This window comes from Rana temporaria, chromosome 1, assembly GCF_905171775.1.
Source record: "Rana temporaria chromosome 1, aRanTem1.1, whole genome shotgun sequence".
NCBI lineage: Eukaryota > Metazoa > Chordata > Amphibia > Anura > Ranidae > Rana > Rana temporaria.
Window position 1 is genome coordinate 151,443,928 of NC_053489.1, and position 12,920 is coordinate 151,456,847.

The following is a 12,920-nucleotide window of genomic DNA, read 5'->3' on the forward strand; positions in this document are numbered from 1 at the left end:
GCATGAATATATCCTGCCTTGTATCAACAGTTCAGGCTGGTGGTAGTGTAATGGTGTGGGGGATATTTTCTTTGCACACTTTGGGCCCCTTAGTACCAATTGAGCATCGTTTAAACACCACGGCCTACCTGAGTATTGTTGCTCATCACATACATCTATTTGTGGCTACAGTGTACCCATCTTTTGATGGCTGCTTCCAGCAGGATAATGGACCATGTCACAAATAAGCTCAAACTTTCTTGAACATGACAATGAGGTCTCGGAAATCCAATGGCCTCCACAGTCACCAGATCTCAATCCAATAGAGCACATTTGGGATGTGGTGAAATGGCAGATTTTTATCATGGATGTGCAGCTGGCAAATCTGCAGCAATTGCGTGATGCTATCATGTCCAAAATCTCTGAGGAATGTTTTTCAACACCTTGTTAAATCTATGCCACAAGGAATTTAAGGCAGTTCTGAAAGCAAAAGGGAGTACAGTACCTGGTGCTAGCAGAGTGTACCTGTGAGTGTGTGTGTATAGACAGGCATACCCCACTTTTAAGTACACAATTGGGTTTGTTTACTATTGCTGGAGTGTGCAAAATCAGGCTCACTTCTGCATAGAAACCAATGAGCCTCCACGTTTTATTACCAAAGCTTAGTTGTACAAGCTGGGATTAGAAGCTCATTGGTTTCTATGCAGAAGTGAGCCTGATTTTTCACTCTCCAGTGATAAATAAACCCCATTATGTACTTAAAAATGGGGTAAGCCTGTGTATGTGTATAGATAGATCTATATCTATCTCTGTACAGGGTGCAGCAGTATTTAGTATGTATTATGGGAATGAATGGGGGGACTGCCCTGGAGTCCGTGGTCAATAAGTGGAAAAAATGCCTGGAACTGGCAGTCTGTGGTAAGAAAAAAAATGTGCGGAATTAGTAATCAGTGTGGAAGGAAAAAATGTCCAGTTGTAGTGTCTGTGAGGTGGGGTAGGGGGAAGGGAACGTTCGTGGTCAGTAGGTAAAAAAAACAAAAAAAAGGGGGAAAGATGCTTTTGTTTTAGCAGAGTAAGGTGGAGGGAGAACAAATAGACCCCAGTGAGGGATGGAAGAGGCCAATAGTGAAGTATGAAGGACCAACAGTGTGTCAGGGCACAGACCTTTTACGGTCTCTTTCCCTAGTTGGTCCTGGGTGGAATCGAACCCAGGATCTCTCCATTGAAGGTCCAGCTCTTTTGTCTCTGAGCCACTGCTCAGTTCTATTCTGTGTGCTGTCCATTGGAGCCTGGTTCTGAAACCTGTACTTCTGTGGACCAATCAGTGGCCAGTGCGGCCTATTTAAGCCAGCCCCTTCCCCTTTGCTAATTGCTGGTTCGTTGTCAGCTTTACCCTGTGAGAGAACCTTGTAACCTGACTACCCTGACCTGTTTGACCCGGATTGGACCTTGACTACTCTCTGCCGTCTCCTACACTTGACCCCTGCCTGCTTATCGGATTTGCTGTTGTCTCCTGCCCCTTGACCTTGGCTTGCTCTCACGGACTTCCTCTGATCTCTCCAACTCCTGACCCACGGCCCGTGACCCGGATTTGCCTTGTTTCCTGTTGGTTCCTTCTGGACTTACCTGCCTGTTCCTGCCTGATCAACGACTGTCTCAGTCCTCTGCACCTGCCCTGTTTTCGTCAGCTGCACCAAGTCTGCCTACCAGTTCCCGGCACAGGTGCCTCCTTGTGCCGTCCCTCCTCTGTTCTAACTCCAGGGAGTGGTCTGCACAGGGTCGCAAAGGTGAGCCGCCCTCAGCATCTCGGCCTCGGTAAGTAACGTTCCTGACATTACGAACCAGCCATTATGTCTGAGGCCGACAGGGCATGCTCACCCCTTGAAAACCTGTGTCAACAGGTGTCTGTTTTGACGGTTGCCGTTCAAAAATTGCAAGAATTACATAATGGACTGACGGATAACATGGAGTCCGCAGACTTGTTCAAAATGCTCACTTCCTTGGCTCTGCAAGTCTCCAGCCTGAACCATATTATTCAGGAACTACAACAAGAAGTCCAAAAATTTAAAGAGACAACACGCCCAGCCCCGGAACCTGTATATTATGAGCCATTTGTTCTTATGCCAGAAATATTCGATGGGAACCGTGCATCCTTCTTGTGCTTTAAAACTGACTGTGAGCTATTGTTCACCCTTAAACCTAGGACCTATGCCACGGACTATATTAAGGTTAGAGCCTCCGTCAACTTGCTAACAGGGCAGGTCAAATCGTGGGCTCACCTGCTGCTGCAGGAAAAAAGTCCAGTCTTGGACAGCTGGGAGACGTTCATGTCTGCTCTGGACTCATATATCCCTGCTTCCAAGAGGACCAGCACTCCCAGGTCTGCTCTTAGTTCACAAGGCCTACGGGTACCCAAGGATAGGAAGCCCCAGTACGGTTATGACCTCCAGCCAGCCCAGTGTGTGCCAAATTATGAGACTCCGTATGTGCCCAGCCTGGAAGTTTCCCCATCACAAGGTCTTGACATTTCTGTGGATGCACACACGCCTACCTTGGAGGAGGAAGAACCCATGCAGATCGGGGTCATCCGGTCCAGCCTATCTAGGGCAGAAAGAGAGCGGAGAAGAGCCCATGGACTTTGCTTTTATTGTGGTGCTAGCGGGCACCTTATATCGCTTTGCCCAACTCGCCCACCTCGGCCAAAGCTTCTTCAAGTGGGTACTATTGGAAGTTTTTTCTATGCCTCAGAATCTGTACCTACCTCCCCAGTTCCAGTGTCTTCGGTTCCTGTGTCCCCAGTTCCAGTGTCTTCAGTTCCAGTGTCTTCAGTTCCTGTGTCTTCAGTTCCTGTGTCTTCAGTTCCTGTGTCCCCAGTTCCAGTGTCTTCAGTTCCTGTGTCCCCAGTTCCAGTGTCTTCAGTTCCTGTGTCCCCAGTTCCAGTGTCTTCAGTTCCTGTGTCCCCAGTTCCAGTGTCTTCAGTTCCTGTGTCCCCAGTTCCAGTGTCCCCAGTTCCAGTGTCTTCAGTTCCAGTGTCTTCAGTTCCAGTGTCTTCAGTTCCAGCGTCTTCAGTTCCTGTGTCTTCAGTTCCTGTGTCTTCAGTTCCTGTGTCTTCAGTTCCTGTGTCCCCAGTTCCAGTGTCTTCGGTTCCTGTGTCCCCAGTTCCAGTGTCCCCAGTTGAAATTCCAGATCATATCTCCCCAAGTGAAGTTCTCCCTCCAGACTGCACATATGCCTCAAATGGTACTATGGTCCGTAAACAGGATCTGGAGATATTGGAACGAGCTTTACAAGCAAGGAGGGCGCCCCCTACCAGAACTTCAGGATCAAAAAAGCCAAAAAAGAAAAAGTAACAATCTACATGCTCCCCGTTTTATCCAAGCTTCCCATCAGGAGCTTCCGGAACTAACGGACAGGTTGGGCGTCCGGAGTCCGCCCCTAGGGGGGGGGCACTGTCAGGGCACAGACCTTTTACGGTCTCTTTCCCTAGTTGGTCCTGGGTGGAATCGAACCCAGGATCTCTCCATTGAAGGTCCAGCTCTTTTGTCTCTGAGCCACTGCTCAGTTCTATTCTGTGTGCTGTCCATTGGAGCCTGGTTCTGAAACCTGTACTTCTGTGGACCAATCAGTGGCCAGTGCGGCCTATTTAAGCCAGCCCCTTCCCCTTTGCTAATTGCTGGTTCGTTGTCAGCTTTACCCTGTGAGAGAACCTTGTAACCTGACTACCCTGACCTGTTTGACCCGGATTGGACCTTGACTACTCTCTGCCGTCTCCTACACTTGACCCCTGCCTGCTTATCGGATTTGCTGTTGTCTCCTGCCCCTTGACCTTGGCTTGCTCTCACGGACTTCCTCTGATCTCTCCAACTCCTGACCCACGGCCCGTGACCCGGATTTGCCTTGTTTCCTGTTGGTTCCTTCTGGACTTACCTGCCTGTTCCTGCCTGATCAACGACTGTCTCAGTCCTCTGCACCTGCCCTGTTTTCGTCAGCTGCACCAAGTCTGCCTACCAGTTCCCGGCACAGGTGCCTCCTTGTGCCGTCCCTCCTCTGTTCTAACTCCAGGGAGTGGTCTGCACAGGGTCGCAAAGGTGAGCCGCCCTCAGCATCTCGGCCTCGGTAAGTAACGTTCCTGACACAGTGCCTAGCAGGTGATGGAAGGGAGTAGATTATTAAATCCCAGGGGGGTGGACTAATAATGGCCAGAAGGTGATGAAGAGTAGAATTAGGAGTTGATTTACTAAAGGCAAATAGAGTGTGCACTTTTCAAGTGCAGTTGCTCTAGAGCTCAGTAAATAAGTCAATGCTCAACTGATTTCCATTATCCAATCATTTGCAATCAAAACTGCATTTTTTTTTTTTTCTTGCATATGATTGAGTATTCTTTGCAAAGTGAAGTGTCACTCACAATGTGCACAGTCTATTTGTCTTGAGTAAACCAACTTCAGAATGTCCAGCGAGGAGTTAGAGGAACAATAGTGCCCAGTGGGGGATGTGAACATTGGTGTCAGTAGACAACACACTTACCTTTATGTCCTGTGCTGCTGCTGTCTCCTGCTCTTGGTGCAGACTCGGTGCGGCAGGAGATCATTGAGTCACACAGAATTTGATACAGTAGATCTGGAGCTGTGCTATGGAATAAGCACTTCAGAACTTAGCTCCAAGACACAGCCTTTTGTTGAAATTCCTGTGTAGTCCCATGGAGTCCGGGACAGTTGGGAGGGTATTTTCTGAGGATTTGCCTGCATTTGCATGTAGTAGTCAAAACTTACAAACCAATGTTAAGATTAAAGTCATGCAAATATGTAAGTGAACTCAGGGCTACAGTGCTGTAATGTCACAGTGCTGGTTAAAGTACTGAGCTGATTTTTGTTTTTCATAAATCGACTCCCATTTTGAACCCAATTTTTAAAAAATCTTATCTGTCACACATCAGCTGCTGTCCGCAAGGCTGCCTCCTGAAGTAATATATAACATTTCCTAATCCTGAACTAGGAATGCCTAACATCCTATCCCTAATTCATGAGGCCACTACACGTAGCTCCTAGCTGTCAAAATCAGAGCACAGCTCCTCAGGAACCACGTGTCCAGGCTCTCACTGACATTCGATAGGACGTATGCCCAGCTGCGGCAGCTTATTCCAATTTCACTACAATGAAGAAGGAAGGGTATGTGCAGCACGCAGTTTGTATTTCCACATCTTACCTAACCTGATATATCCATTACTATCGTCCGCTGAGAACATTTCAGTGCTACACTGGAACTGGAAATGCAAACTGATCTTTTTGTCAAACTGCTCCATCTGCACGTTTGTGTAAATGAACTGTTTTTAAAGATTGCTCGTGACACATTGACGAGCTTGATATGAGCTATTGCTTCCTTGTTATTTGGCTCATTACAACTGTTGTTTTGACAAGATTTTTTCTTTCTAGCTTGGAACACATGTGTACACAGTAAGGTTGACTACACTTAAACCTTGTTCTGACTTCCATCTACCAATGTAGTACTGGGAGCCAAGAAAAAGCAGTTCTGAAGGGAACTTTTTAAATAAACAAGGGAGAAAAGTAATTGTAAGGATTATAGCAACTAAATCTAATTTGTAATTAAAAAAGGTAAAAAGGGTAACAGTGTTACCTAACTTGAAGAGGTTAGTTAATTCTTCAGCCCATTACAAAATCAAGCAATATAATTAATTTGTTAGTAATTTTTCTACCACTGGACTGCTAAGGCCAGGACTTCCTGCTTCCTGCTAGGCCAGGACTTCCTGTCTATGCCAGAGAGAGAGAGAGAGCCCTTTGATCAGCCCCACTGTCTGCCCACCACAGCAGCACTAATGTTGCACAGCAAAGCACTCACCTGTTATTGATTGGATCACCGGACTACAACTTGAATGTGATTGTTATATGCATCTGCCACATGGAAGCAATGAACACCTATATGGGCCAATAGCTTCTTATTTTTGGCACTGAAGCGTGAAGCACAGGGGCAGGTAGAGGGAGAAGCAGTGAATATTTCTTACTGCTGGGTTTGTATGGGCTGTAATAGACGTTATTTTTTCTGTGCTGCTGTGAGTGCCGATCAGCCATAACTTTATGACCAATGACAGTGTTTCTCAACCTTTTTTCAGTCAAGACACCCTTTAAAATTATAGACAATCTCAAGTCGCCCTTTACAATTATGAACAGTCTTGAGGCACCCCATTCTATAATGTAAAAAACGATTCTTATAGCTTTACACAATGCAGCAACATCCACACGTAGGACACCCAACGTTAGAGGTGATTTATTTTTCCAAAGCAAATACACTTTTGCACACTGGTAATGATTAGTATTCCAATGTTTCTGTACTTCCTCAATTTCTCTTCATCAGTCAGCTAATGTCACCCCAGCATGGTGCACAAGGAAAACGCATGGCTTTGTGTAACTAAAAGGCAGATCCACCTACCGGCGGCTTGTATACAATTTTTGATACATTTTTAGGCCTTTTGCCAAGGCACCCCCGAAGAAACCTCAAGGTACCAAAGGGTGCCCGGGCACCCTGGTTGAAAAAGGCTGGCTTAAACATGCCTCCCAACCACGTGAGATGGGAACAAGGAACACCTATCAGCAAAAGTATGTAGACATATGACACACCCCCTGCCACGGCCCCTTAAAAATATTTTTTTTAAAGCATTATTCAAACCCACAAGTGTTTTTTTTTTCTTTTTTTACCATTTTACTATTCCTTCTATACTGGCTTTTGAAATTTACAAATGCAACAATTTAGAAATTGGATGAAAGGTTTAGCACTGGGACTGGGAGACACTTTCTTTATATACAACTATATAGATCACATCAAAATGAGGGACAAATGAGGGTCAAAGAGGGACAGAGGGAGATTGATCCAATTCATGATAGTCCCTCAAAATCAAGGACAGTTGGGTACTATGGCTTAAAGGATAAGTTCACCTTTCATAATGTGTTACACCCTGAATATGGGTGTTACTGCTGCAGCTGCCTCCATGCCCCTCTCCCCACCCCTTGTCCCCGCTGTGACTGCAGGACGGGAATCTTCTCCTTGCGCCTGCTGAAAAAGACACGGCCATGTGGTGCTCCACCCACCCTGCCGTGTCATTCTTTCAGAGTTCTATGACGGAGAAATTACAAGTACCAACAGCCTATGCGGCTGTCAGGTTATGTTCTTAATTAACTACCAGTGTGCTGTTGAGTGCTCTATGTAGTTAATTAAGAAGAGGAGAGAAAAAAACAAGTGGAGTGTCTTAAGAACTGCCAACATCCCAATTACTGTAAAGATACAAATATTGCATGTGCATGCAACAGAGACACCCCTCAGGGACTTTGTGGCAGTTGAAGAACAAGATAGTAGAGTTTAAAAGGCTGAAGCCAATTTTATGTATATACAATGATAAAAACAGACAGAGGTCCATAAAATATGTACATATTGTAGAACGCTGCGCAAACTGTTGGTGCTATATACGTCTTGTATATTAATAATAATGTAAATACACAAATACAAGATTTAGTTTAGATAGGACCCTAGACTGGAAGATGCAACCCACAATAGCTTGCCTACATGAAGTGGACTGGCTAGGGGGATCTCACGGTACAACCTGACATATGGTATGAAAAATTCATGCCTTTAAATGGAGCTGGAGTGACACATTTCCTAGTTCACAGAAGGTGTAAAGGTGTCTATGCCAAATATGTGCTACCGCAAGGGCCCACCCAAGAGTTCACAGATAGGCAACCGCAGAGTCAAGAGGAAGAGGTGAAGGGCTTGCAGAATGTCTGCAAATAAAAAGATGTCAACAAATTATGGTATACTGTAGGGAGGATGAGCAGTGCAGACTTTGGCTATCAGATCTGCACTGCTCATACTAGCACATTTTGACATTATTCAACAGGGGCCTGATTTTTTATTTTTTTTTGCATTTTACTACTGCTTGTGTCTATTATCTCCTCCAAGTATCTAGAAAGCCACATGATTCCCTAAGCACTTGTGTATATATTAAAGAAAAACTGTCAGGTCATTGCTGAACTCCTGAAAATGCTTGCTTCATGGCTGTCTCTGGGTTCAATAAATCCTGAGTCACTGACTTGGATATATAATATAACTTCTAAAGTTTAGTGCTGATGACCCAGAAAGTATTGAAGTCATAAGGGTTGATTTACTAAAGGCGAATAGGCTGTTTGCTTGCAATTGAAGTTGTGAAATTTCTTGGAGTTTAATGAATGTGATGATGATGAAGCGGCTGACTCTCAGTGGCAGGCTGTCAGGATTCTGTCAGCCGACAGTGGGCTTCAGCCGACAGTGGCCTTTAACCCGCTGTCGGCTGAATCTGGGTCACAGGAGTGCAGGACGAAGTGCACTCCTGTGACCTCCAGGGGAAGTACGGCCAAAAGAGCTTTGGCCCTACTTCTATCAGTAATTTGCTTTGAGGGGTGTTTGGTAGACTTCAGAAAAAACTCTCTTTTTGAAGCCTAGGTGGACTGATGCCTACTATGAGCACCATGGGCTCCTTTTTCCAAAAGGCAAATTTGGTATTTGTATGCTCAATTTTTTTTAATCAACACAGTTCTGTAAATGTTTCAGCTATTATAATACAAAGTCAGATCTGGCACAGTTCATTATTTCCCAAGGAAGGTGTCTGATTGATTCAGGAGTCCTGTGCTTCTTATTCATTTTTATAGCTGGTATAATGATCAGTGGTGTAAGTAACACAAAGTGTAACTACTGGAATATTGTACTGCGTTCCTCTACTTTTACTTAAGTGCATTATTACTGCATTTTTTCATAAATACCCAGATTTTACCCCTGTGAATTATTTCAAGATACATAAGGAAAAAATGTTAGCTACAGTTTTTTCTGTGACGTGCCTTATTCAATGAACTGTAAAGTGAGGCAAACTGCTAAATGCACACTTTAAAAAATCATGTAACTAATCTGCATCATGCCTGCCAAAAAATGTGTAATTCTGTTAAGGCAGTTTGCAAAACCTGAAAGACTAGGATTCTGAAAGACCCCGGGCACACTCAAGAGAGGAGCTGTAGGGGTGCCTAAGTCACTTGAAACAACGGGAGTGGCTTAAAGTGATATTAAAGGTCATTTTTCTTTTAATAACAAACATGTTATACTTACCTCCTCTGTTCAATTGTTTTGCACAGAGCAGCCCAGATCAAACTCTTCTCAGGTCCCCCGCTGGTGTTTCTGGCTCCTACTCTTCTCTGAGTGCCCACATAGAACGCCTCTTGCTACAGGGGCACTTGTGGGTGCTTGATCCCCAGCTCCGTTCTGTGTATCCATAAGACACATATAGAATGGGGCTCTGCCCTGCACCTGCTCCCTCCTTCCTGGTTGTGATTGACAGCAGTGGGAACCCATGGCTCCTGCTGCTGTCTCTCAGCCAATGAGGAGGCAGAGACCCAAGAGCGCAGCTGCTCTTGTGCACATCGCTGGAGGGGCAGATCTCACTGATGAGGTAATCTCTGTACTCTCTCCTTCAGTCAGCAATCTCCATTTTTTAGAATTACAGCACTGTAATTGGAGTAAAGTCTAACTAGCTTACAGTGCTGCCCCTCCATCTCTCAGTCTAAATGTTGAATGGTAGGAGAACACAGAGACAGACTGAGGTACTATTTAGTATACCCTCCTGACTACTCTCCCCTGGACCAATGCTCCCAATATCAAGTCGCTTGCAATGGGGTCACTGGTGCATGCTCACTTCCGAGTCCTGCGTATGGACACACAGAGCCATGGCTCGGCCCCAAACCCACTCTCTCTTCATTTGTTCATTGGCTGTGATTGACAACAGTGGGAGTCAATGGCTCTCAAGGCTGTGTCTCAGCCAATGAGGAGAGAGACACCCAGGACAGCACATCGCTGGAACAAGAGTGGGATCAGGTGAGTATAAGAGAGGGGCTATGGGGAGAGCAACACACAAAAGGTTTTTTACTTTCTTGCATAGCATGCATCAAAGTAAAAAAAAAAAATACTTCAGCCTTTACAGCCATTTTAAGAAGGTAATATTAAGATGTTGCTGGGGCTCCCTTTAAAGTGAACCTGTTTCTTTGCCCTGCATAGGCAAAACACAGACTGACTTCATGGATTACTAACTGGTCTTTATATCTGCTTACACTTTTTTTTCCAGAAATTACCGACCATTCTTTATACAGGTACAGCAATTTAAAAATGTACTTTGTATCCATTTTCTCTCTGTTACTGTACTCTATATGATCATACGTATTGTATAAATATACAATACATACAGTGATCATTCCTAAAGGTTGCCTGACACTTTGTTCTATTACCGTATCAAGGCTGCCATACTCTCTGGTTTTCTCTTTATAGTTTTTCAATCATGGAATTACACCAGTATAAAAACTACAAAGAACTTAAACTGTTAATAATATAGGGCCAGATTCACAGAGCAGATACAACGGCGTATCTCCTGATACGCCGTCGTATCTGTTGTTCTATCTATGCGACTGATTCATAGAATCAGTTACGCATAGATAGCCATAAGATCCGACAGGTGTAATTGTTTTACACTGTCGGATCTTAAGATGCAATACCGCGGCCGCCGCTGGGGGGAGTTTGCGTCGTAAACCAGCGTCGGGTATTCAAATTAGGAGTCACGGCAATTCCCAACGGTTTTTCGCGTTCGCTACGTCGCCGCTAGTCTAGTTTCCCGTTGCAAAGTTAGTCGTTTTTTTGGTGCCTTAACTTTACACAGCAATCGTATTGCTGTATAAAGTATGGCCGTCGTTCCCGCGTCGAAATTTAAAAAATAACGTTGTTTGCGTAAGCCGTCCGGGAATACGGAATTACGATACGCGCGCCGCTGTTCGAAAAAATGACGTCACTTCGCGCAAAGCACGGCGGGAGTTCGGAAACGGAGCATGCGCGGTAGGTCCGGCGCGGGAGCGCGCCTAATTTAAATGGCACACGCCCATTTAAATTGGCCCGCCTTGCGCCGGAGGCCGCCGGTGTAGGTTTTCATCGCAAGTGCTTGGTGAATCAGGCACTTGCGATGAAAAATTGCGGCAGTGTAATGTATCTACGATACGTTACGCCGCCGCTCTTCTATGTAAATCTGGCCCATAGTCCATGTTATTTACAATATGTGATAGGGATTTTAAATTGTGAGGCATAATAATAAAATCCTATGAAGCATGTATAGATTTCTCCTGTCCTTCACCCTCTGACAGTCAATTAAATGATGTTACTAGTCTTTAGGGTGGAAATTGGATGTAGAGATTCTTAAAATATTCTGAAACCAAATAGCATCCTAGCAAGTCTTTCATCTAGGCTAACAACATCTGAGCTCTGTTATGCTCAATTAGGTAACACCATAATTTGTTTTTAACAACCATTTAAAAGAAACTATTTGGCTTGTACGCAAACATTGATCCTTCTTCTCCCTTTCATGCCACTGTTAACACTCAGTAAGCGGTAAATTCATGGCGCTCTTATTGCTGGGTATTCAGTTTAAGTACAGAGTGTGGAGTCTCATGAATGTCTTTTCCTATTACCAGGTTTAGGTAACTGCTGTCTGTAGCTGAAAATGAGCATTGACGAATGATGGAAGCTCCAGAGTACCTCGATTTAGATGAGATCGACTTCAGTGATGACATATCTGTAAGTACATAAAATAGGCTTCTCAAAATCAATAGGTCTTATTGGTCTTTGTAACCAGTAAAGTTTTTTTTTTCATGTGGAGAAAAATTACACCTGCAGACTGCACAATTCTAAGTGCAGTGCATAGGCGTGCGCAGGGGGTGTGCCGGGTGTGCATTAGTATTATCACACTGTGTTGCGGCGGGGAGATGAGAAATATCTCCCTTCTGCCATTAATGAAGTACTACTGTACTTCTCTTTCACTGCCGGCTCTGCCATAAGTGTGTGTATGTGTGTGTGTGTGTGTATATATATATATATATATATATATATTACGCATGTGTGTTTGAGCTTTGGGGGGCACACCCTAATATAATAGGCTGCGCACACTTATGGTGAAACACTGAGAAAAAATCTGTAAAATAATGTAGTGTAATGTGCATATTTACTTTTCTCCTGAATACATGTGAATAATATGTGGCCTTTTATTCAGCCAGCAAGTGGCGCTCCTTTCATTGCTCTCTCCATCTATTACATATTGAAAATGTTGTTTCCACAGGTCTGTAGAGCACAGTGAAATGTTTGTACAGAACTGGATGAGTCAGAGCAATGATGGATCCCTAATCAGATCAGGTTCAATGAGAGACAACTGTGCATAGAAAGCAGCTGCTTCAGCTTTCTTATGTATTTAGCTAACCCAGAGTACTCTGGGAATCTGCAGTCAGATTTTTAAAGCTTACTTGTAAAACAAAGACTGTATACATGTAGTAAAAACTAATTATATAAGACAAAATACTAAAATAAAATTGTCAATAAGGGCTAGTGTACACTTGCTTCAAAACATGACATTAGACATGCTTTGTTAAAGCTCTCTGAACGCCAATCAAAGCTCATGTCACTAAATAAAATGGTTAGCTTACAGTCCTGTTTAGACCTTGCTTTTGCTTGGTGCTTCGATGAGGCTTTGGTGGGGCTTTGACAAGATTTTGGTGGAGCTTCAATGGGGCTTCGATGAGCCTTTAGTGGGGCTTCAAGCAAGCTTTACCTTAGACTTCTATAGAGGCTTTGAAGAGGTTTTTAAGTACCACTAAAGCTACATGGGCTATAATGTTTGAAGTGAAGCCAAAGCAAAAGCAAGGTGTAAACAGGACTGTAAGCTAGCCATTTTATTTAGTGGCAGGAGCTTTGACTAGCATCCGGAGCGCTTTAACAAAGCCTGTCCGAAGCTTTGTTTTGAAGCAAGTGTAAACTAGCCGTTAATGTGTTGAAGCCGAAGCAAGTGTAAAAGAGCCCTTAGGCCCCGTACACACGACCGAGTTTCTCGGCAG

General features: G+C 44.3%; 1 protein-coding gene across 5 annotated transcripts in view; it reads left to right on the forward strand.

The window, feature by feature from the left end:
* LOC120932100 (synuclein alpha interacting protein) overlaps positions 1-12,920 on the forward strand; it is a 336,823-nt gene that overhangs the window by 166,988 nt on the left and 156,915 nt on the right. For all 5 annotated transcript variants that reach the window (XM_040344238.1, XM_040344252.1, XM_040344261.1 and 2 more), the window contains one exon: positions 11,511-11,613. In XM_040344238.1, the coding sequence (XP_040200172.1) occupies positions 11,554-11,613 (60 nt within the window). In that variant the 5' untranslated portion in view covers positions 11,511-11,553. The remainder of the gene's footprint in view (positions 1-11,510; positions 11,614-12,920) is intronic.